General features: G+C 42.9%; 4 protein-coding genes across 4 annotated transcripts; 1 reads left to right on the forward strand and 3 right to left on the reverse strand.

Moving 5' to 3' along the window:
- Window positions 1-389: 389 nt before the first annotated feature.
- Window positions 390-8,661, reverse strand: LOC104426201 (lysine-specific demethylase REF6). Its single transcript, XM_010039171.3, has 7 exons — window positions 7,468-8,661; window positions 6,434-6,512; window positions 6,052-6,119; window positions 5,807-5,957; window positions 4,973-5,634; window positions 3,351-3,911; window positions 390-2,493 (listed from the first exon to the last, which is right to left on the reverse strand). Exons 1-7 carry the CDS (start codon window positions 8,324-8,326, stop codon window positions 665-667), a joined length of 4,209 nt encoding a protein of 1,402 aa, XP_010037473.2. The 5' UTR covers window positions 8,327-8,661; the 3' UTR covers window positions 390-664.
- A 1,246-nt stretch (window positions 8,662-9,907) lies between these two features.
- Window positions 9,908-13,212, reverse strand: LOC104426202 (F-box/LRR-repeat protein At2g42730). The gene is made up of 4 exons (XM_010039172.3): window positions 12,874-13,212; window positions 11,620-12,492; window positions 11,397-11,540; window positions 9,908-10,357 (listed from the first exon to the last, which is right to left on the reverse strand). Exons 1-4 carry the CDS (start codon window positions 12,937-12,939, stop codon window positions 10,073-10,075), a joined length of 1,368 nt encoding a protein of 455 aa, XP_010037474.2. The 5' UTR covers window positions 12,940-13,212; the 3' UTR covers window positions 9,908-10,072.
- A 1,937-nt stretch (window positions 13,213-15,149) lies between these two features.
- Window positions 15,150-18,757, forward strand: LOC104427804 (CBBY-like protein). The gene is made up of 8 exons (XM_018864601.2): window positions 15,150-15,581; window positions 16,209-16,279; window positions 16,445-16,603; window positions 17,194-17,260; window positions 17,659-17,754; window positions 18,070-18,116; window positions 18,299-18,379; window positions 18,471-18,757. Exons 1-8 carry the CDS (start codon window positions 15,225-15,227, stop codon window positions 18,592-18,594), a joined length of 1,002 nt encoding a protein of 333 aa, XP_018720146.2. The 5' UTR covers window positions 15,150-15,224; the 3' UTR covers window positions 18,595-18,757.
- Window positions 18,758-19,715: 958 nt separating this feature from the next.
- Window positions 19,716-24,212, reverse strand: LOC104426203 (MA3 DOMAIN-CONTAINING TRANSLATION REGULATORY FACTOR 1). Its single transcript, XM_010039175.3, is given in 5 exon segments — window positions 19,716-20,037; window positions 20,040-21,792; window positions 21,922-22,016; window positions 22,933-23,167; window positions 23,492-24,212. Coding segments are annotated over 4 exon segments (2,115 nt in total). The 5' UTR covers window positions 23,150-23,167; window positions 23,492-24,212; the 3' UTR covers window positions 19,716-19,987.
- Between the last annotated feature and the right edge of the window lie 655 nt (window positions 24,213-24,867).

A 24,867-nucleotide genomic window follows, 5' to 3' on the forward strand; every position in this document is an offset into this window, starting at 1 on the left:
TGGCGTGGATTTGATCCTTTCGAATAGAAATAAAAACGAAAACGAAATATCAGTAGATGCATGTCGACCTAAAATAAGATGTCCATCAAGAATCGACTAGCTGACTTTCTTTGCATCCCTGCGAGCATACATGGCTTGAGAAATGGTTGACCTGCAGGGTCCACGGAACAAAAGAGTCAATTTGCCCTCTCAACATATCATCCAACCAAGTTCAACATATGACTTTCCGAATCTATGGAGCTGCGGATGCAAATCAAAGAAATGATCTCAGTCGCATGAAGAAAAGCAACATCTGGGAATCGCAGGCGATCAAACATCGTGTCGGACCCCGCCCATTTACCGGTCGGTCATCACGACTAGCTGCAAACAGGTGATAGAAAAACAAGGCCTACAAGAGAAATCAGCGAAATGCATGTCGGGGTCAGCATTGATTTACATTTGAGAACAATTGGTTTAGGTGTTCCAAGAAATGAAGAATGCTCTCTGCTTCTAGCAAATAAATAACCAAATGGAGACCCAGATCAGAATGGAATAAACAGCCAAGTCAAATGAAGAGTTGCAGGGAAGAATCCCACTTCTACCTACCAGATGCTACCCCCCCTAAAGCCCCACTAAAGTCCCATTAGCAATCCTTAAATCGCGATGATTCTTTTGTACACCTAAATTAACCCTTGCCCTTCACCGAGTGACCAGTCTTTCTCTTGTGACGACTAAAGTCAGAAACGAACCGGAACGTCTGGCCGCAGCCGGGCTCAGCGCAGATATAGGGGCGGGCACCCGTGTGAACCCTTATGTGCTCTGTCCTAGCCCAGGCCCACTTGAATGTCATCTTACAGCCCTTCCAAGGGCACTTCAGAGGCCGGTCGTCGAGATGGACTCGACGGTGCTGCACCAGATACTTGTGAGAGAAGAACTTTTTCCCGCACCCTTTGACTGGACAGACATTCTTTTTGTGCAAGGTGAGCTCCTGTTTAGAGCCAAAACTCATGGTGCAACCCTCAAGATCACATTTATATTCTGCTTCCTCGAACTTCTCCATTCTAGCATCATTTCGTCCCACAGGCCGCTTAACAGTAGGCCCAGCTTTCACATTTTTCTTACCATTATTAGCTTGCTTCTTCCCTGGTGGTGGCTTATCAGCTTTCCTTTCCTTTGTAGGCTTTGCAGTTCTCTTCCTCAGGCGTGTGCTAGGACCACCTCCCTCTTGGTCCTCTTCATCTGATTCATCTGATTGCTCAACACTGCGCTCATATTTGTTACTCCGAGGGCGAGAACTTTCCTGTTTCAGATGCCGAGCACCGACTTCTTTTGTTACCCTAGGAATTCCTCGCTTCTTCAGTTTCTCCAACAGGTTCCCTTGATTTTTAATCCTTAGAGTATCTCTATTCACCTTTCGGTTTCTAAGACTTCTCTGTCGCTGAGGAAATGCATCCTCAGGTGAACTGTCTGAATCTGCACCTTCAAATTTGGCATTAGCTGGAGTTTTCTTACAGATCCTCGGATGCTGCAGCTTGTTATAATTCCCCTCCGAATCATCTGACATGACATCATCCCTCTCATAATGTTTGGTCTTCTTTCCAGTAAGAATCCTCCCCTGCTGCTGAGAGTCCTCCTCCAGTGAATCATCTGAAAGCATGTCGCCACTTGATGTGAAATTGGTTGCCTTTCTAAAATTCTTTCCACGCAACGCTTTAAACTTGTCCTCCAGAGAATCATCATCTGAGCTGGCATATCCTCTCTTCACAAACTTTTTTTGCTTCCTTCTGGGAATTGTTTGATGCTGCAAACAAGAAATCTCATCAACTTGATCATCTGAAACTGGGTCCTCTCTCCTAAAGCTTTTGGCTGTCTTGTGTTTAGGAATGCTCATGAGCTTCTCAGAATCTTCAGCTAAGGCATCATCTGAAACTTCTTCCTTTCTAGAAACACTCTTTTTCTTGGATGGCCCACTCTCTCTGGCCATTTTTCTCTTCCTAGAAAATTTTCTAGTTGCCAAGGTGGTTTCTCTATTCAACCCAGATTGCCTCTCAAGCTTGTCATCAGATGTCATCGAAGCATGGAAGCTTCTCTCTTCTTCTACTTCTTCAGCATCCTTAGGTGCCAGAAAGGGATGGACCTGATTTGACATCCACACTTTACCACACCATTTACCTGCAACACTTTTCTTCTGCTTGCTTGGCCGCCGACCAAAATCATCAAGCTTTGCAGGTGAGCTGGAAGATTCACGACCAAATGCATTGTATATCACAGAATTGTAAGGCATTTGCTTGCTATAAAGAGGAGACGAGCAGAGATTCGCACTGTAGAAGAGATTGATGCCAAGTTTTACTGCCCAGTCCCCATATCCAGCTATTGCTTCCTCACTATCCAAAGCTGATTGAATTCTTTCCTTATCCTCTCCCATAGCATCCCTGAACGCTATTTCATTCCATGAATGATCTATTCCCAACTCTTCAGCCAGCAACTTTGCCTCAGCTTCAACCCTTGGATAGTCTGCAGATATATGAGCACAAGTTGCAAACAAGTAAAGTTAAAGACATGCCATAATGTCGTAATTCTGTGACACACGGCCACCGTTGTCCTCAATTAAAAGTACAGAAGAAAGGAACATCCTATTGAGTTTGACTCATAGTGATCATTTATCAAAGAGGGACTCTAGTTATAAAATGATTGAACAACTGGGAGCAATTTACATATTGCACTTAGTTGACATTTATAAAAAGTATCTTAAGAGATTACGTTCAATGCATTCTCTTTAGCAAAAAGATGGATATCCCTTGCTCATTGTCAAGATGCGCTCATTGTCGCCTCAATTATTGAGCTAGAGCTTAAATGCAAATAGAGTAACTGCGAACCAAGATTTGATGATTGAGTAGCTTAGATGACAATTCAAACAAACCAGTCAGATCTGAAGATAGTAGGAAGCCTAAGTTAGAAAAAACCTCATGCATGTAAACCTTATGGTTATACCATCTTGGCCAGCAAAAACCAGGATAGCTGTGCCTGTGCCATTGTGCATGTAACACTACTCTGCAGAACCCTCTGCCCTGGAAGAATGGGAGGTTCTAGACTTTATTCATCTGATTAAAAGACACGATTTGCTTCTGTGAAAAAGGTGACTTTAGCTATGGAAGCAGGTTCTCAGAGGCTATCATAGCCTAAGCACGCAGACATGCATGACACATATGATTGCCTACCATCAAGTTTAATTGACTAATACTCTCCTTCATTCGTTTCCGAAGTAACTATAGCAAGGTCAACACATTTTTTCATTCATTTCTGGATGTAAAAGAACTTCTAGCAAATGAAATGCTAAACTGCTTAAACAAAAACCAATAGCAAATGTTTACCTGGATGACACACAAGATATATATAAACCCCTCCTATAGGTCGAAGTCGCTGATCAACTTCAATGGCGTGCTCAAGGCAGAATATATGCATTCTAGAGGAGTCTTCATCAGATTTAGGAAAACCTGTGCTTCCATGTTTTTCACTCGATCTGGTTTCATCAGCTCTAAAGTTAGCAGAGTACTTAAAGGTCTGATGACTTTTATCCACAAAGTTAGCTCCTCTATATCCAATTTCGGGACAGCAATTATGAGGAGAACCGCCATTTGGACCACTGTGGTGTTCTGGCAAGAAAGGAGGCAACGCTGAATCAGGAAGATTATTATTACCATACTGAGGTCTTGAAGTAGTCTCATTAGGAGCATCCGAATCAATCTGATCTTCTTCAGAATCAGATGAATTTCCATAATTTAAAGCTAATAAACCAAGGGCAGAAGTCCCTTTTAATTTATCAGAATTTGAAAAAGCTTCAGAGCTTTGATGGGCTTCTTGGATTTGATAATTAGTTGATTGAAGTGGAGAGACGTCATAGAGAGCAGCAGCGCGACTTTTCTCAACAGATCCTGCAAATTCATTTAGACCAAGCCACAGTCAGTGAAGAACTTCAAAATCTATCCAATGAACACAGAGAATCCATGGCATAAGGTAAGCAGGGGCTGGATGCACTACAGAGAATGGATGCACAAGAGATATATTTGGACCTCAGCTCAGGATGTTCATAGCCCTAGGAAGTTACAATAAGCCATCTTTGTATAGAAGGTTTTGAATAAATTCAATCTGATTTGACCATACTGAAAAGAAGTAAATAGTTTCAACTGCAAAATAAAGTCCAACCTATGATAGCAAATGTGCCAGAGATCAACATAATAACAAAAGATATCTCAAATATCCTCAGAGTATCCATAAGGCAGGTCCAAAGATACATTAAGCAAATGTCCGAAAGAAATCAACTCCACAGGAAAGCAGAAGAGAGGTGGAAAGGAAGTACAAGAGAAAGTTGACATTAAAATTAAATATGGGAAAGAGGATCCAGGGAAACAATCTTGACTTCAGGTTGTGGTGTTTGTCCTTTTACAAGTTCAGACTTAAACCCAACACGCACAATTGGAAAAACTTGCTAACTTAAATCTGTTTGAGTTTCCACTGAGTCATAAGAGTATAAAACAAACGGTTAATCATTTTAAGCAAAATTGCTTTCCATGAGGCAATCAAATGCATACTGGCCTCTACTGATCCATTTCCTTTGAAAAGAAGCCACAAGTAATTAGTTCCATTGGAAAACATGCGAGCCTAGTTGATCACTGTGTTAATCAAGATAAGTAGTAAATGATATGGTAAAGTTAAAGACGCGAATTCCTTACTAAAGATGACTACATCCAGGAGTTTAGTTCTCCTGCATGACTATATCAACACTGTGGCTTCTATAAGCTTGCCAGAGACAACTAGAAGATAAGTTGAAATGCTGGAAGCCGCTAGTGGGATGAAGTGAATGTCAAGTGAGATGCCATAATTTTTGCTCATTTTGGAAGTCACACTAACATCGCCGAAAAATATCTCCAATGACTCACAGGCCAAAGAAAGAATTTTACTAATGCACCAAGAAACATAATTTCAGAAATGCTACCTGCTTGTGTTCTCCTTTTATATGCAATTATATCAGCACCAGCAGAAACATTGAAGCCTTTGGTAGGAACGCCAGGATTAACAGTCCAGTCGTTAAAGAAGCTACAATCGGCCGACATGAGATACCTAGCAGCTGGTTCTCTAGGTTGAACAATGGCAGCACAAGCAAAGGTCAGTATTCCACACGTGACACAGGAAAAGAGTCTTTGATCTGACAACCTATCGCCTTGTGCTTTACTATCTCCTTCGCCGTCTCTAGGTGGGTGAATATCACCAGCTCCGTACATTGACAAAATCCTCTTCCTCTCATAAAAGGAGGAAAACGCTTTCATTGAGTACAAATCATCTACTAAATCAATGGTCTGTTTTCTATCTGCAATAAGATTGTCAGACACCAGTCCCCCATGAGACGTCATAGTATCCTCAGACAAGCTGCGGTTCACCCTTAAATGGGATCCAACACGTAGGTTTGAACAAACAGAAATGTCTGAAGAACTTTCAGGAAGACGTACAACGGTAGAATCTTTTCCAAGAATATGAAGCAGTTTATTGTTCTCGATACAATTCTGTACAAACTGCTCTTTGACCATGGACTCTCCTTCACCCTTTTTCTTATCTTTCAATCTAGAACTGCGTGGCCCAGTATTTATGCATGTAGGAACCCTGATCAACAAACAATGGAACTTCAAACTCTGTCCTCAAAGAATATTTGATCTAATCTACTGCAGTGTGAGTTTAATTCATGATAAGTAATAGATTCTAAATCTGAGCAAATGTAGGTAAGCATTAATGGAAGAATTAACACTGATAAAATGTGAAGTGGTGTTGGGGCAACCTTGAGCAAAATGCTAAAGCCAGGTCATAAAGTAACTGAAAATGTGACACCATGGGAGGATAATTAATTGAAGCTCTTCGAATAGCGGCCTCCTTTGCAAATAGTAGCCACTCGGGAGTGGCAATATTAGCTGCCTCTCCACAATTAAACCCTGGAAAGATATGAAAAAAGACAATCATGACCACTGCAAAGACATGAGATATTTGTTTCCGATCAGGACTTGTCACATAAACAAGCTGCCTCACCATGACTAAACCCCGAATGGTAGGCTCTAGGGAAAGTGACAACAAATTCTCCAGCGTTTTGCACCAATCTGATCAAGGGGAAAAAAAATCATTGATATAGACTGATGCATTATATTCACGATACCAACTAACTGACTCACATATCATTAACAAGATGTCCTCAAGCATTTCCATTTTCTTTACTAAGGTGAAAGGGCCTGACAGAATATCTTGTTCAGGAATAACTACTAGAGTATCCATCTCAGCAATACATAAATCACAATATTATTGAGTGCAAACTATTACTAGCACGATGATTTCTAGCAGACATGTCCAGTATTTCTTAGCTACAAGCAAAGGTGGTTAGACAAAGAAAATAACACTCCAAAATGAGCTAGGTCACCTGCAACATGGAACTCCTGCCCCCACAAGCACTTCGGGAGACATTACTGTCGTCTTCTCACCAAGAACGGCAAATGTAACTGATAAGACCATGACAATAAAAATTTAGAAACATAAACTCAGTCATCATAACCAACTGCTTTGTAACAGCAATTATGCCACTGGTGAACAAGAAAGGTTAATCAGAAATAAATCCAGAAATAATGTTGAAATTGATGAGACAATGCACGATCATGCAAAGACTCATGATGCTATCCTTCTCATGGCAGGCTCAAGAGACAAGATAAAGTGTGCATATTTCTCCATGTCAATAAACCTGATTGATCCATTCCTGAATCCTAAGTGAATGACCTAGTATATCCGACATCATTCTTCACTCCTAGTCAAAGTGAGACAAAACACGGAAGGAATGGGCTAACAATGTCCTGTGACAGTCAACAAATCCCAAGATGGTCTTGCAAGAATTTTTATCTTTCTCCTCTAACTCCGCAGCAAAGTCCAAACCTCCAGGGATCAGAAACTGACATTTTGTTGTCCCATCTTTAATATTCTTGCTATTTTTAACTCACTCTGTTCACTTACTTTATTAGCACATCCACATTACATCCGACTATTGCATCCTTGCTAACCACCCCGCACAACAAACAAATTCCAATGACGGACAAACCTCATGAATCTGCATTCCTCTCATCCCCTAGCTCCTCAATAATTATTTTAAACACTAAGGTCAAAAACCGAAACCCTCACTTGTTCCAGCAGTTTTCGATCAGAGCATTAGAGATTACGATGTAACAAATCCTATTTAAAAGATTTAACCTCTTCTCTAACCAGAAAATCCCGTGACGGAACCAACGCCAGCATATATATAGAGAGAGAAAGAGAGAGAGATGATACGGCAGTCCGAAGAGATATAGCTAGCCTATCAACAACCAAACAACTGATAGAAAGTGAAGCAACCATACAAACATCAGGTGAAAATGTAAAGCCATGCAAAAACAGGGGATACTCAAGATTTAGGCCAGGACATGGACTCACTAAGTGGATTGACCTCTCCTCCGTACCCCTGAACCCTGACAACCTCCTCAAATGCAACTGCAGCATCTCTTGGCACACCATACCAAGTCTTCCCAGCCCCCATGTGCAAGTAATTCAGGCTGTGCAAGTCATGGTCCTCGACATGCCAAGCGAACCAGCTAAACATCATAGCCACATAAACCATAGGTGAAGTGACTCCCGGTATCTCCTCCTTCATGAACCTCAGCAGCGACCCTTTCGACCTCGAGACCCCTCTCATGTTCCAATTGGTCTCCCCGACAGTCAACATACCTTCCCCTGTCTCCCTCCCCTTCTTCGAACGTATCGGCGGAAAAGCCGAACCGGGTATGTCATTCGCATACTCCACGGAAAAGGGTTTGTCCACAGCCGCCTTCCAGTAAAGGGTCTCGATTTCGAGAGCCGAAGGAGACCCCTTCTTGTAAAATTTCCTCAAGTAAACCCTCTCGAAGCTCTTGGCCTTGGTCTCGAAATCTTGGAAAGTGTAGTTCTCCCCGCTCTGCCACACGGGCTTCTTGACAGGGCACGGCTTCCGAGGGCAGAACCCGATCTGCTGCTGCCGGGTAGTGAATGTGGGTGAGGATTTGGAATTAGGACGCTCGGAGCTCGAGGCGCGAGCAGCCAGAGAGCGGTTCAGATTGGTAATGGCGGATTTCTTCGGGCCGGGGGGCACAGGGGGCACAATCTTGCAGATACCGTACTTGGAGGCTTCCTTCTCAATCTTGAAAATGTAAGCTATCGGATCTTGAAATTCGGCGAGCGTGGGGTGGTACTCCGGGGCCAAAGGCAGATTCTTGAGCCATGAGAAGACCTCTTGGGACGGCTCTGTTGCTGCTGCCATAGAACAGGACCAGAAAAAAAGGGGGGTTTTTTCCTGCTGGCCCTCGGGATTCTTCCTTCCCCACCTTTTATTCTCTGGTGGGTTTATCAGAGGAGACCTCCATTGCAGGCTAAACGCAAGAAAGCAAGGCCAGAGGAAGACGAAGAGCGATTTCAGATTCCACGCTACATATTCTGTGCATTTTTTCTCTGGGTTTTTATGCGTATTCCCCTGTTTTTTTTTTATGCAGAGGAAAAAGAGAATGGTGAAAGCCGAGGGCAGAGGAGAGGCAGGGGTTAAGTCTAGAGAAGAAAGAAAGTGAAAGAGAGGGCAAAACTGGGGAAAGAGAGTGGAGAGAGTAGGAAGAGGTGAGTGGGGGTTTTATATTCAGAGTAGGCGACAGTGGTTTCCTCAAATTATTACAGAATTTTTTTTGCCCCACTCTTTTTCCCTTCTTTTTTTTCTTAATTTTTTCTCGTTGACGAGAGCATCTTTTTCGTCATTTCTCGGCGGTTTCCGTTATGGATAATCGGCCGATGTCCGGCGGGACGAAAATGGCGACCGTAGATCTGCAAAGATCGAACCTTTAAGGCTTCGAGTTGGAGTTGTACGTAGGCCCAAAAATGAAAAAAAAAAGAAAGAAGAAACGTCAGTGTTTTTACGGAATTGGTATCGGAGTTGGACGCCCCCTGTCTTTTTGCAATTGAATTCTTCTGCAGCTCGTGTTGGGCTTTTCTTTGGATCAGAGATGGGTTGTGTCAACGGCGTGATCCAACGTTGGAGGAAAAACTTTGCTCGATAAAGATCATTAGCTTAATATAATTTCGATATATTTATCACGATTCGTGGTATAAAAGTTTGGTTGGGAGGTCCATGTTTGTATGGTGCGGTCCCCAAATGACTTCTCTTTAGCACATTATAAAAATGCCGGACACATGGATCCGGATCACTGTGTGTTTTGCCAATGTCTTTGTCTATGACGTCAGCTGCGAAATAAATAATACAATAATTATAAGGTGACAAAATCATTGTGCTTTCAAGAGAGGGCAGTAGAACCGGAGAACAACAACTGTTACTGCAACTGTTGTTGACATTGTGACTATCGAATCTCACTTTACGGCTCGATTATGTGGCTGACAAAAGTTACCTCAGCCTCTTGAAACCAAATTTCAGATCCTCCATTTTTCAACACAAATCATGGCTTCGCTACTGTAATTGGGTGGGCATTTTTTTTCATCGGACAGCGAATCAAGACACCCCCATGTGAAACTGATGTGTGGGCAAAAACCAGTTCCGTAACAGGCCCAAGGCAAAAAGAACAGCGTTTCAGAATTTGACAAGAGTAGACAGATGTCCAAACCCAAACGCGTTCGAATTCATCCACTATTGCAAGACATCAGAAGAGGGCACTTCACCATTTCATTTCTCCAGCTTGCAGGAGTCCATTTTTGCAAGCGAAGCATGACGGCATATGCATATTTTCTTTCACATTTCATATGCAGCAATAGGATGAACTAGCAGGCGAAAGTGCAGAATCTAGAAGAAACTTCAGTAAGACCAGTATGTTAACTATCTGAAAAGTTAGACGTAGAAGCAATTAGAGGCGATGCAAAACAATGTGCAGATGGACATGGTTTTTTACAAGACCGATTTGCTATAAAGAAAACAATTTCAAAATTTATGGGACCAATTGTCCATTCAGTCACTAGATTGTAGAGGACAGTCAAGCAAAATGTACATTACATGATGCAACTCGATCTTGATAGACTACAAAATTATCAAATTAGCTGCATGAGGTAGTTTGGGTTTCAACTGCTCAGCCATTTTTCTTGCAGCCTGTTCCTCCTCCATGGCAGTTCCTTCCGTTAAACAAGCATGAGGATCAACAACAATCTCCTCAAGCATTGTGGCCCTTTCAAGCAGATATGAGAGGATCTCCGAATCAACCGCATACCCCCTAAAACCACATATTTTCACCACCTTGAGATACTGATTCGGAGTTGCATTCACCTTTTTAGCATTCCTTCGTCTCCATGGTTCTGTCCACTCCAGCTGCAACAAAATTATAGCATTTGTGCCACATGCAATATGAGTCAGATCAAGCCTCATGTATAACTTGAGAGTGCCAGCACAATACTATGCCAAAAAGAAACATTGTGATAATACAAGCACCTAATGCAACTAAGACTTAAATGGAATTCTTTGACAATTATATAAACAATAGTAGTTTGAGAATTTCTTCCAGGATAGATAGCCATTGTTGATGCTTACACCTTTTACCATTTCTTGCCATCTACTTGGCAGAGGAACAGCATACAGCTACAGGTAGAACATAATTCAGGTCCATATGGTTCGGCTTGGCAAATTCAATTGAAAAATCTTTCATCGAGTAAGAATATCATCTAGCGTCAGCCATGAACCTTAGGGTCATAATGTGACATATTGAATGAGAAAACAAATTTTTGTGGCCCAACCACTTTATGGACCTCCTATAAACAACGAGTTCAGCTCCCCCAGATCAGCCAGGCCAGCACAATAAACTGAGAATTTGCAAATGTCTTAACGATTCATGCCTAAGAGTAGCAATTCCCTATTTCCTTCATAAAAGGTTACATAAAGCAAGACTCAGCCAGTTGATGACATCACCCATATTCCACAATTACTTGGGTATCAAACAGAGCTTTCTGTGTGTCACGCAATGACTGAGCAGCTACACAGTCTTGAAAACTAAGGAATGAAGATGGATCGACATGAATATTAATATTAAGCGATCTATTTTAGATAAAAATCTATAGAAGCTTGTCAAAACATCAAATTGAGAAGCATGAAATACCAGGTGCAAACATTATATCACTGCGGTAGTAGTTATCGCTAGAAAATGCAGTATATAAAAGAAGTACCGGTCTTAATGAGACACTAGGAAAAGTGATAGAATCAGAAACAATCATTGATATAACCACAGTGAATTAGATATCTGGGGCCATTGCTGAAGCCCATATATTTAGACTATTATCTAGGAAAAGGGGAAACAAACTGCAGAGATGCAATATGAAGCAGCACCTACGTAGCATCGACAAAATGAAATATCTACCTCAAGTTCAAAATAACGCAAGAATGGTGCTGCCTCTATAAGAGGAGTTAAACCAAGGAGGCTTGCTGTATCAGATGTGCGAACTCTCCATGTGAGATGCCCGAGATTAAATAACACTGGAAACTGTGGTATCTCCAGACCATCCTGAAGGATCAGCACATTACAATTATCAAGAATGTAAAGAACTTTGAAGCAAGATCTGAACAGGAACCACCAAAACCACCTTGAAAAGATTCATGCGTAAGTGAAGAGCTTCCAGTTGATGCAAAGAGCTCCGAAAAGGATGTAGATAAATACTAATAGGATCATAAAGAGCACCAAGATAAACACTAGTTAGCAGAGGAACATTCTCGATGAGCACTTGTGGTGCTCCTATTGTTTCATTGTGGTAACCAAGAGATACCAGATTTGGCGCAGAAACTTCAAAGTTTCTCAAGTTATTAGAATATATAAACAAGTGCTTCAGAGAAAGAGAGGAGCCTGAAACTTTTATATTTGAAAGAAGCTCCGAGCCTACTATAACCAACCGCTCAAGAAAAGGACAACTGCTGAGGATGCACTCCAAAATCTCATCCGTAACATTAACGAACTTCAGGCACAGAGACCTCAGGCAAGACAAGTCAAAACGGCATCCGGCTCTTGGAGAAATGAACTTGCTGGGGAATGTGTACCATGTAGAATGGTTCCCTTTGAGAAAGGGTGAAAAGTCCAGCTCCAAATTCTGAACTCTCTTTGCCAACGCTGCTGCTACCCACTCATCTACATAACGCCTTGAGCGATTATTCAAATCGAAACACGCCCTAAGCTCACGAATACTCGAACCTTGATGCGAGTCTAACACCCGATTTACCCATCCAATAAACTTGAACCTTTCCACTCTCAAAGATTTCGTGTTACCCAAGATGCCGTGCTTTGTCTTCGAATCTTCGAAATTCAAGCTACCCGTCGTGTAAGTCCACAACTTTTTCCATCTCCGAGAAAGAACGCTAGTCCTCACAGCTTCCTTCAAGGTCAAAAGGGACAAAATGGAGACAAGAATTTCATGCGGCAGTTCGCTGATCACGTCCTCCTCCGAATCCTTGTTCCTCTCCTCATGCTAACGAATCCAATGCAATAGGCAAAAAAAAAAAAAAATCCCAAAAACCAAACAAGCGCTCATCAGAACACCAAAACACTAAGCCACGACCTTCCAAAATACAAAATAAACACAACCATAAGAGCAGGCAGGTGGACATAACATCATCTGTTTTTAACGTTTGAGGTCGCTGGTTCATATGGACAACATGCGCCAGCGCAGGCGTAGCTAGAAACGAAGAGTAGCAGTAATCCGAAGCAATTGCAAGACTAAGCTTCTTTCAAGAAAAGCGCAGGACAAGAAACTGTAGACTCCATCACGAGGAGCAAGTCGACATCTCAGGCACTACGTCTACAAGTTTCGGAGCGACAATGCGATCCGAAAAACGGACAACCGATTCACCTTCGGGGAACCACGTTCCGCGGCACCGGCGGGCGGACGAAACTCTTCGTCGCCGCCGCCGTCCATGATCACCGGGGACTCGCTCCGAGATGACGGTCAGCAGCCGGAGAGTCTCGAGAAATGTCGACGGAGACGTTGAGAAGTGGCCGGAGAAGGTGCGGGCAAACGGAAATCATCTCGAACGAACGAAGAGCTTATGATCCTGATGCGATTGAGATGGACACCGGAGAGCGTTCCGAGATGGTGATTATCATCAATCACCCAGAGCGGAGATCGCTCTCGCAGCAGGTCGAACGAAACGGCGTGCCGTCCTTGTCGTTTTGTAGTTCGAGCGGGGCCCCTCAGGCGGTGCGGCGCCGCCGTCGCCTTGTAGTTCGATAGGCCGATGGGCCGACCTGATCGCAGCTTTATGATTTTTTTTTTGTGAGCCAGGAACCCCGCACAGTCGACAGTTGGGAAGTAATGCGGGAGCGCGCAAAAACTATCACCCATCTGGCGGGTAAGTCGTAAATGATCTGTCAGCCTCCCTACAACTTGCATTACAGGGGCTTCGAACTCCAAACCTCCTACGGAGCCTAGCCAACGGAGCCACCGCGGCGGGTGATATGACAGCTTTATGATTCATTAGTCAATAAGGGAACAATGACAACACAAATGGCGCATTTGATAACAATTTTATTCCGAAAATAATTTCTATGTATTTTAAGTCATTTTTTCGATTCCGGAATAAAATTGTGTTTGATCATCAAATCTTCAAAATTTCTACTCCAAATCATTTTCTTTTAATTTTTAAATAATTTTATTACTTTTTTTCCTTTCTGTCTCTTATCTTATTCTTCGAGTGGCCGGTTGCCAGCGACCAGTCCAACGACCTCACCGGAGCATCGTTGGCCCTTGGCGAGGCCAGCCCTCATCGGCCAAGCCTCACCGGCAGCTGGGTGAGGCCCGCCTGGCCATCGGCGAGCTCGCCGGACCAATCGCCAGTAACCGACAATGGTGGGCAGCGAACGGCGAACGCCAGGCAAATGGTGACTGTGGCGGCGACACTAGATGAAGAAAAAGAAAATGGAAAAGAAGAAGAGAAAATATGAGCATGATTCTAGAATGGTTCCCGGGAACGAGAATAAACTTTTTTTTTATTATTCTTGATTATGTTCCAAATCTAGTTCCAGGAACAAAAAAATAGAAATTTGTTCCCGAAAATAAAAAATTTATTAAACCATCCGTTCCAAAACTACTCCTGAAAACAAAAGAAAAAAATTTGGTACTATTTGGCCAATTACCAAATAGGCCCAAAGTCTCTCACCTTTAACTCAATATTGCTTAATGTGGTCCCTAAATTTTAATCCATCATATAACGTGATCCTCTAACTCTTAATTTGTGAATTTTTGTTATATATTTAAGTTAGTTTCTAGACTATAAAAAAATATTTTGTATTGTTCCTAATCTTGAATTAGTGTAAGGATTATATCGAACATTTTCATATAAATCATAGACTATATCGAACAAATAATTGAAGTCCATAAACCACACTAAAAAATTTAAAAGTCCATAAACAACATTGCACATTAAGTCAAAGTTCGAAAACTATATGTGTCATGGTCCCAAAATAACAATAATCAATTTCTTTATCACCATATCATACTCGATAAAGTAAGAGGAAATTATAGAAATGGTCCTTAGAGTTTAGCTCATTGTATAATATTATCCCTAAAATTTTAATTTATTCAATGCGATCCCTAAATTATTTATAAATGGTCAATGTAATATTTCCATTTGCTCAAACGACCAATTAAATGTTTTTCAATGACATGAATCACTATATAATGAGTTGTACTTTTAAGAATGATAAATCAACACATCTATCTTTTTATTTAGAAGAAAATTAGAGCATTAACACATATATAACATTGATCTAATGACGTAAATTATTATATCCTCATTTAAATTGGATATTCTATTTTGATAATCCAAGTTTTTTTATTTTATTTGCCATTGTTTAAACTTAATTAACTTGAACTAACGGAGGTACGGTATTGAACATTTTCACATAATGTAAAACTAGATTGAACATTTACTAATAGTTCAAGAACAAGAGTGAACGAATCAAAAGCCCGAAGACATCATTGCACATGGGACATAAATCTAAGTACCATGTCATTTTTTCTTGTAGAAATGTCCTAAGCATCGACCGACGACATCAGTGAAAGACTACATGGCGCCGGTATGCGCAGTGCGCACTCGGAAACTATGTGTGGTTCTCTGGTGGATTTATTAACTTCCAAACGGACGGACACCAAGAACCGTTGAAACCAAAAGAAGCGAAACTGATCCCCGCACGGCTGAGAAAATGGCGATCGCCGCCACGCTCTCTTCTTCAACCTCGTCGCTGCTCGTCTCGCCCGCCAGCCCTTCGACTTCGACCAATGCCCGTCCCGCGCTCCCCCAAGTCCCCCGCCCTCGCTCGAGTTCAAGCTCGCGCGCCAGAGCAGCAAGCATTCGCCCGCCGAGACCGCGAAGGCTGGCCGCCGCCACCACCACCGCAGACGCTCGCGGGAGAACGAGCGTCGTCGCTCGCTCCGCTGCTGCGTCGCCGCCCTCGCCCGCTTCGCCTCTGCCGTCGGCTCTTCTGTTCGACTGCGACGGAGTGCTCGTGGACACCGAGAAGGACGGCCACCGGATATCCTTCAACGATACTTTCCAAGAAGTAACATTCGCCGCGTCCCCTGCTTTTTGCCTTCGCACTTCTTCCCTGTAGTTATTGCTTTGGTATTGGTTCGTTCGATGGTGCGGAATGGGATGGCCTCGGCATTGTAAGAAAGTCTATAGCTTCTTTCGCATATTGGGTTGTTTTTTTCACGATTAGACCGGAGACTTCGTGGTGTTAAAAGATGTTAAAAGCATGAGGAACGCGAGCTAGCTTTCTTAGTAATTGGGAAATTTGATGAGTTCCCTCTATTCGATTCGTTTTAAGAGATTCAACCGGACTTTTTTAGTGAAGCCGGAATGGTGGGCTCAGCATCTTTTGCTCTGAAGTTGAGCGTTTGCTTATGATTTCTTCTCCTGAAGTTTTTCGAGAAGCTTTAATCTTCAGAGAGAAATCAATCGAGACACCAGGTCGTGTTTTCATATTTCTTGTAAAAAAATTTCATGAATGAACCAATACCTTCTAGTGGGATGTGAAAACTGTGGTGTTTTGCTGTAATGTAGATTAGGTGGTTCTTGATGGGAACAGAGGAGGTAATTCTGTTGAAATTTTAATTGCACCTTATAACTATGGCTCGATGATTTACATGCATTAATGCTAACATCCGGTTGATCATAATTTTCTCAGAAAGAATTGGGCGTCACCTGGGATGTAGATTTGTATGGAGAACTTTTGAAAATTGGCGGAGGAAAAGAAAGGTATCTTCTCATTATTTTCCGTGAATTCTGGAGTTAAATTGTGTAGGCCTGTAAAGATTCATTGAAGAAATTCTCTAAATTTGAGAAGAATACGGTCAACATAGCCATTCAAGCTCGAGAGGGGAAGAATGTTAAATTGATATTTAACTAGACATATGTTTGCAGGATGACAGCGTATTTCAATAAGACAGGATGGCCTGAAAAAGCGCCAAAGAGTGAAGAGGAGAGGAAGAAATTCATTGCTTCTCTTCACAAGCGAAAGACAGAGTTGTTCATGGCCCTTATTGAAAAGAAATTGCTGCCCCTTCGACCTGGTGTTGCAAAGTTCGTTGTCATGGCTCCTTTTCAGTTTCTCTATTTTTATGCTTTCGCCAAAAAAAAGAGAGTATTTTTATGCCAGTTTATCTGCTTGCACGGTTTTTGCTCTTTTAATTTGTTAAGGTCATCTCCCATCCGTTTCACCTTCTGACCAGACTGGTTTCACTATTATGACTTCCACACTGATGGAAAATGAATAGTTACGTGTCTCTCTATTTGGATGCCCTCTGGATCTAAGAATTGCAATAAACAATTTATAAGACTTGAAAGAGGAACTTCCATTAGCGTCTTTTTTTTTTTTTTTAACTGTAGTTTATCCTGGCCTAAACTTAGATGTTAAGCACACCTCTGTTTAGTTACTGGAATCCTATTCTTGTGCAAGATCCCATCGGTGGACAATGACTACAGATATGTGCTCTTTTGTCGGCAATTGTAAATTTGATGCAAAAGATTAATTAGCATCCATATCCAAATGTCTAATTCCGCTGTAGGAATGTGTATACTTCCAATGCACTTCTTTAGAAGCTGATAAGCATGACTTCAAATATATAGATTCTCCAGATGTCACGCTGCTGAGAGACTCACCAATTGCGCAGGCTCATTGATCAAGCTCTAGCAAAAGGAGTACAAGTTGCTGTCTGCAGTACCTCGAATGAGAAGGCGGTATGCTTCAGCAGGTTCTACAAAATTAATATTTTGTGCAGTGCCAATAATGTTTCACGTGCATAAACTTGCTAATAGCACTTCTCAATGGAGGATGAAATGAAGTCTTCCAGTTTTTTATCTCTGTAAATTTGGTATGCTGATTATTCAAAACTTTGGTTCAGAGTCTCGAAAGAAAATGAATTTGAGCCAGCACAAATTCTTCTAGTATGAGCTTTCTATAAATGAAAGACCAAAAATCGCATTTATGGCTTCCCTCTATCTGAAAGAAAGAGGGTTCAACTTCAAATTTGGCTTCATTTGTGGAAAAAGCTGCAATTTATTGATTTATATTATGTGAAGGTATTGATTTTCAAGTTAAGTTCTCCTGTGGACACTAAGTCATGCAATGGTTTCAGGTCTCCGCAATAGTTTCATGCTTGCTTGGGCCTGAAAGAGCAGAAAAAATCAAGATATTTGCTGGAGACGTGGTTCCGCGTAAAAAGCCAGATCCTGTAATTATCTCCTTTGCTTAATCTATATGAAGGTGTTATGTAGAGGGTAGTGCTTCATGGGATAATCTTATTATGGTCATATCTTCTCATCATTGTGGTAAGTGATCAGAGATTTGCCAAGTGTCATATTGGCGAAATAACCTTCAATAAGTCAGTAACCCTGGAAATAGGATTCATCCTGCACCCAAAAATTCAGATTTATCAGTTGACATACTGCTAACCTTAACTATCTTGTGCAGTCATTTTTCCTTGCCCAATTAATTTGTTTAATATATGCATGTCCTTGGTCACTCATCGATTTTAATTCTTCCACAGGCCATCTATCTGTTGGCTGCCAGCACCTTGAGTGTTGATCCTTCAAGGTAATATATCCACCATTGGCTCTGTCTCTTCTAAACTATGAGGTCAAGCACATGCTGCCAGCAGCTCCCTTCAACGCCCTTATCCATATTTTATTTCGTTCAGTTAAAATATGTTTCATCAACTATCTTAGATTCATCTCATGGTACTGTGATGTTTATTGCGTAATGTTGGAGTTCTGCAGTTGTGTTGTGGTTGAGGACAGCGCCATAGGCCTCGCAGCAGCCAAAGCTGCTGGAATGAAGTGCATCGTGACAAAGAGCGGGTAACTAGAGTTACTTCACCATCTAGCTGGTGCTATTTAACCCATAATTTCCTTTATCGCTAATTTGACGGGGAACTTCGGTTGGTTTCAGTTACACAGCTGAGGAGGACTTTGTAAATGCTGATGCAGTCTTTGACTGCATCGGAGATCCTCCAGAGGAACGCTTTGATCTTACATTCTGTGGAAGCCTTCTTGAGAAGCAGTACGTTAGCTAGTCATCTCGGTCCTTTGGCCAATTCTTTTAGTTTTCTTCTATGTACTCTCAAATATTTTCTCGAGATCCACGATGGTAAGAGTTATATATCCAAAACGAAGCACGGACAAGAAGTCCTTGAAATGTACAGGACTTCCAATTTTTATTGCCCTTTGTTTAATCTCCCCACGATGAGTTTGATTCCAAAAGCCACGAATACTTAAAACTGCGGGACTCCAGCATTCTGAATATTTTGACGTGCTCCTATTGGAGTGACGAGGTTGGCTCCTCGGCTAATGTCTGACCTAATTGCTTACAATGCATTCCCAGTAATTAGTACCGGATGTATGGGCAAAGACATCCTTTAATTACGGGGGCTGGCGGAAATTTTAACTGGCTACCAAGGCATTCTTTAAAGAGAAAGCAAGTTCCTGTTTTACCATTGAGTAATGTTAGAAAAGTCAACACTAATCACAAAATCAATCTATTAAATGATTCGGAAGCCTTCAATTTATTATTATATATGACTGGTCGGTTGTAGTTTCTCATATTATCAGGACCAATTTTTCAAATGCGTTTGCAAATATCGAGCATTTATCATTATAAGACAGTCGGCAATGACTAAAAACAAAGTTGGTGTTCATGCGCATGCGGTAGTCCAATAACTAGTTGCGCTGATTGCGTGATCTATCTAATCAAGCCCTTGGAAATGACACTACCGGTATACCCAAGGCAGACCATGTCCTACAAGCATTAACGCCGGAAACAAACTCGCAGACGGTGACCAATATAATTGTGTGGCTGAAGAGAAGCTTGATTTGGCCAATCAGCCACCCTGTCCCATCCCAGGAACATTGCTAACATCGTAACCTTTGAGCCCACCATCAATCACGCGCACAACCGCGTAGATGCAAGTCACATCCACCCACGGACAGTCGAGCAGAAACTTGTCAACTGAGAGACTAGTGCACGTCCACCATGATCAGAGATACGAAGGTCGCCACTTCCGTTCACATCTAAGACGGCAATTGACCAATAGCATAGGGGAAGTGAAGCCATTCTTGAAAATGCATTCTATTGTGGAGGTAACTTGCAGTCTCGCGGTACCGCAAAAATAAAGAAAAGGGCCAAAGAACAACACCGGAAAACAAGCTGAATCGCATCAAAGAATTCTTATCTTGCTATCATACTGCATACGACAAATACGATGCACCATGAGCCTAAAGCTGGATAAGCAACTAAATTTATACATCAGCTGATCTCCGTCGCCAAACTACAAGGTAATAGGGAAAAAAAGGAATCAAGATGAACCGAAATAGCCCGCATCTAATCAGCTGAAGCACTTGAAAAGCATAAGTCGTTACATGACGTGACAGGCTACAACATACTCGAGAAGACATTTCTATGTTTCCCTCTCAAGTAGCCGCAACTGAAGCGGGTGATGAGGATGAGTCGAATGAAGATGGAGCCATCCCTTCTGATTAGCATACTCCACATAGAAAGAGAATTTCTCTCTTGCATTCGGGATGTCAAGAGCCAAATCATCCATTCCATCCTTGATCCGGGTGAAACCTTTTGTCATCTGATTGATGGTGATGAGCCCCTCATTGTAACATTCTTGCAGCAGATCCAGCATCCTGTCGTTCTTCTTCTCCATGGCCATTACCAATGCCTTCTTCACGACTTCATGATTGAAGAAGGGCATTCCCAGATCACGAATGCACTGGCAAGCCTCAGTCACCACCCCACCGCTCTCGTATTCCTCCAGGAGCTTTTGAATTTTGTCCTTCGCATCCTCAACAGCCCACCCGGTTCCACCTCCCCAGCACCTAAGAATCCTCTCGCCAGCATGACGGGCAGCGATGAGCGATCGAGCCATGCGCACAGTTTCGCTCCCACTGCAACTAGGAGGCAACCTGCTTCCAATTTCTTCTAGATTCAGCGGGGCCAACACATCATCAATAACAGCCCTAGCTAAAAATAAAGCAAGCTCATTTGAAGCATCTAGAATGTCGAGAGCTGTGTCCTCTGCCGATTCCAAAAGCAGCACAAACCCATTTGCAATGTCCTCAGTTGAAAAAATCTCAATATGGAGGGCAGACAGCAGGATAGATGCCATCTCTTTCTCTCTATTCTTCCTGTCCATAGCAAGGGTGATGAGCCTCTTCAAAAATACGGGGTTGAACGCAGGTGCTCCAAGATCTTCCAAGCTCCGAATGAGTTCGGGAATGTCATCAGAAAGAAAATATTCATGAATTATAGTTACAACTTCCTTCTTATACCGCCTTAACTTTTCATCTTCAATTTGTACATCTCCATTATCCGGTGACTTCGAAAATGAAGCATCAAGCCATCCTTCAGAAATAGCCTTGGGAACCAGTGACTTGTACAGGGACTTTGCAGATGGAACGTCCAGAGCAAGGTCATCGAGACTCTCAGCCAAACGGCCAAACCCCTTAGCCATTTGACTAGAACTTATTAAGCCTTCCTCAGAGGCTTCCTTCAGCAACTTCATTATCAAAGGTTCAGTTGCTCGTGTCTCTATTGCAAGAACCAAAGCCCTTTTCACCACCTCATGATGGAAAAACGCAACACCCAACTCCCTGATGCACCTGCATGCCTCAAAAGCATCTCCGGTCTCCACATACTCCCTTAGTAGATCATCTATCTTCTTTTTCACCTCTTCAACAGTTATGTGTGTACTACCACCCCATCTCCTCTCCAAAAGTTCTGCATGGTGTGGGGCTGAGAGATAACTCTTTTCAGCAGTCTGAATAACCTGGAAACCTTTAGAAGATTCTGGCAGTGTTTTCTTAGCCCTTGTGAGGAAGGCTGGGGGAAGAATCTCGTCAACTACAGCCCGTGCTAGGAACAATGCGAGCACATCGACAGCATCCAATATATCAACAGAGAGATCATCAGCCGACTCAAGAAGCAAGACAAACCCATCTCTGATTTGTGGCGGGCTGATGACATCAGCATACAAGGCAGAGAGCAGAACCGAGGCCATTTCTTTCTGCTTATCATGGCGATCCATGGCCATGGAAACTAGCCGTTTGATGAAGTACGGGTGATACTCACTTGAGCCCAGTTCCCTGAGATCAGATGATGCCACGTCCACATCACCAGTGCTAAAGTATTCCTCTACAAGAGAAACAACAGCTTTCTTGTATTCATCCAAGGGGTCCGAGACTGTAGAACCAACGAGTTGATATGGCTCCTGTAGAGACAAATAGTAGAAGCAACACAATCAACACTTGCACCAAGTACTAATCAATAAAACAGCTTACCTCCAACACACAGATAGAGGAGTGATAAATGCCAATTAAAGGCGTAAAACAGCCATTACCTCACCACTGTCATAGTTGGGATCATTTCTATCAAGATGTGATCCACCATCAGTGTCAAGCAATTTTCCCCAAGTTCCCTTCCCCCCACCTCCGTCTGTTTCCAATATACAAGTAACAGCACATGCACATAAAAAAGAAAAGATTGCTCAATTAGCGGTTTCAGACCATAAGCAATAGATTATAACTGCTGCATCAAGACAACTAACCTAAATTGAATTACTCTCCTTTGTAGCATAATCACATAATCAAGAAAGATAGATACGCATCCAATAAATACGCACCAAAAATATAAACATGACAAGCCTATGGCCACATGCAATTAGGTGGGGAACCTTAGTTCATTCCAACTCTAATAAGCAGATTTCCAAATGCAGCTCTTGGGGTTGCTGCAGTAGAGCTACTGGAAATAGAAGAACAGCAGAGCTACTCACACGATCAGTCTAAACAAAAAGCCCAACTCTGAGTTGTAAGAGATATTAAATCAAAGGCCTCCTAACCACCCATACTGCAGCCAAAAACCGGAATATGACCCAAAACCACAGCTCCAACGGTTCTAAAACTAGATAATACTTTTGGCAAAGCATTTTTCAAAATCCACGATACAAAAATATAGGAAAAGAGGAATAATGGTCATGGATTCCCTTGATCATCTATTATATATATATATATAGTTCACAAACAGAAAAAGGATTAACTACTGCACTTCGCAAAAGATCAACTAATTAGTCTCAGGCAGGAAACGGAAATAAACTCTTATAGAGAGGATCACAACGACTTCATAGGAGTTCAAATGATCAGATAAACTTTGACCTAGACATGTGTTTTACCCCGAAAACATCCGCAGTATGTAAAAACAGGAGGAACTAAAAATGTAGAGTGGTAGCAGCAAGTGCTTCTAATGACGATAATACAATGAGACGATCACAAGACCCAAGACAAACAGAACCGAACATCCAAATCCTTCTCGACGGAAACATTACTCGAGAATAATTAGAGAGCACCAAATTTACCTTTCTTGACCCGTACAAGCTTCCCAGAGTGTGACCTCCGCACGTGCCTCACGGCGATTCCAGACGTGGGTGCCTTGCCCGCGGCCGGAACCTTTAACGGATGTTCAGCGAGGAGCGTTTTAGGCGATTTGGGAGAGGACGACAGAACATCCGCCTGCGTCGCTAATTTAAGCGTCTCCCTCTGCTCATTCGTCAGAAACCCCTCGTTTGACGCCATCTGCGCAGCAGCCCACTCCTAAACCAGACAAAACGACAATCAAAAGCTAAACCACCAACAGCAGCCTAACCATCGCCATCTACGATCATCGTCCCACTCGATCTAACCACGCACGATCCGCGGGGTGCTCGCCGCGCATTCAGAAAACGAATCGAAGGCCTCAAGTACAGGACGAAGCGCGAGGAACGGGAGAGAGAGCCAATCCGAGCTTGCGAGTTCCAATCGGCAGCACTTGAGCAGGAAAAAAAAAAAAAACACTAATAATACCACAACATTCACGAGACCGATAGAAGCGCCAGCACCGCGAAACAAGAACGGTAAAGAACACAACCGAGATTCAACCTGAACAATTGCACCGGCGAGGCGGACGGAACCGAGGCGCGTCCGATTCCTCTGCGCTTGGCCCGGGCGATGAATCTCGAGCCAAGACAGAGAGACAGAGAGAGAGCCGCAGCAGCAGCGCACGGATTGGATCTCCAATCGATGAACAGAGAGAGAGAAAGAAGGAGAGAGAAAGCAAACTCCCGCCGGCGAGACGAAGCCGCGCACGCAACGGAACACCGCGCTCCTTCCCCGCCGCAGCAGAAGAGAAGTCCGATACGCAAACCCTAGGTCAAAAACCTCGTCCCGTCCCGTCCCCTGGAAGAAGAAAAAAAAAAAAAAACTGCGGATCCGATTCCTGCTTTCCTTTTTCTCCCCCTTTTTGTATTTTTATTCCTTCTTCTTCTCCCCGCGTGTCGCGTGTCCGGGTCGCAATCGGTTGAACAGAGATGCGGATGGAGATAGAGAGAGAGAGAGAAAGAGAAATGGATGAGAATGGAGCGAAAAAGGAGACGGAAAAAGAGGAGAGATGGAGAGGAAGAAGAGGGGAAGATAGGGCACCAAGGAGAGGGGGTTTATATAGGGAGGCTACCGCTGCGGTTACGGCTGCACGTCACCGAGGAGGTTTCCCGACCGCCACGTGGCATCTTCACCCTTGGGAAGCCCGGTCGTTGAGGGAGCCAGGCCCCGCGGCCGCTGCCGCCACCTGGCTCCTGCTCAGCCGCTCTAGGGTTTTCCTCTCCCGGGGTCCCCGTTTTTTACGAAAATGCCACTGAACGTGCCTCTAGAATTTCGCTATTTCCGGATTTCCACCCCCACCCCAATTCGCCCCTTTATTTTCTGTGTTCTCCTTTGGCATCTACTTAGTTTTTTCTTTTTTTTTCTAACTGGTCGGCTAAGGAATATGGATTGATGCACTGGCGTGGCGAGATAAAATATAAAATTATTTTTGGATGGTGTTATTGGGGGGAATAGCAAGAATTCCCCGTCTCTTTTTTTCTTTTTCTGTGGTTCTTCTAAAAGATTCCATGCGCTTAGGAAATGGACAGGAGAGAACAAATAGGTTCAGTTTTTGTCTCTTGCTGATGATGATAAGGAGATCAGATCAGACCGACGTGCCTACACTGTAGCTGTTAACTTAGCTGTTAGTCAAGTGATTAGAAGAAAGAGGGTCCCAGGGAAAAAGTGAGGGGGGCGGCGGGCGTCGGCAATCGATGAGGTCGATCGATGAGCGCTCGTTGCGCTCGAGTGCTCGATGAGTATCGAGTAAGATTTTACCTTAAATAATTGATTCTTTGAGCATGCTCGAGACGACAAATGTCGGAAAGTGGACCTGGATTTGCATCATCAATCATCGATTCATCGATTCATCATCATGTCATGTGTGTGTTTTAGTC

Source organism: Eucalyptus grandis, chromosome 11 (genome assembly GCF_016545825.1).
Source record: "Eucalyptus grandis isolate ANBG69807.140 chromosome 11, ASM1654582v1, whole genome shotgun sequence".
NCBI lineage: Eukaryota > Viridiplantae > Streptophyta > Magnoliopsida > Myrtales > Myrtaceae > Eucalyptus > Eucalyptus grandis.

Excerpts from the sequence above, each read along its gene's own strand:
- LOC104426201 (XM_010039171.3), bottom strand. The coding sequence starts at position 8,326 with ATGGCAGCAGCAACAGAGCCGTCCCAAGAGGTCTTCTCATGGCTCAAG. Across the intron at positions 5,635-5,806 it reads GCTTTAGCATTTTGCTCAAG|GGTTCCTACATGCATAAATA; the intron begins GTTGCCCCAACA and ends TTTGTTGATCAG. Across the intron at positions 3,912-4,972 it reads TAAAAGGAGAACACAAGCAG|GATCTGTTGAGAAAAGTCGC; the intron begins GTAGCATTTCTG and ends ATGAATTTGCAG.
- LOC104426202 (XM_010039172.3), bottom strand. The coding sequence starts at position 12,939 with ATGGACGGCGGCGGCGACGAAGAGTTTCGTCCGCCCGCCGGTGCCGCG. Across the intron at positions 12,493-12,873 it reads CGGAACGTGGTTCCCCGAAG|CATGAGGAGAGGAACAAGGA; the intron begins GTGAATCGGTTG and ends TGGATTCGTTAG. Across the intron at positions 10,358-11,396 it reads TGCGTTATTTTGAACTTGAG|CTGGAGTGGACAGAACCATG; the intron begins GTAGATATTTCA and ends ATTTTGTTGCAG.
- LOC104427804 (XM_018864601.2), top strand. The coding sequence starts at position 15,225 with ATGGCGATCGCCGCCACGCTCTCTTCTTCAACCTCGTCGCTGCTCGTC. Across the intron at positions 17,261-17,658 it reads GTACCTCGAATGAGAAGGCG|GTCTCCGCAATAGTTTCATG; the intron begins GTATGCTTCAGC and ends CAATGGTTTCAG. Across the intron at positions 18,117-18,298 it reads TTGAGTGTTGATCCTTCAAG|TTGTGTTGTGGTTGAGGACA; the intron begins GTAATATATCCA and ends GGAGTTCTGCAG.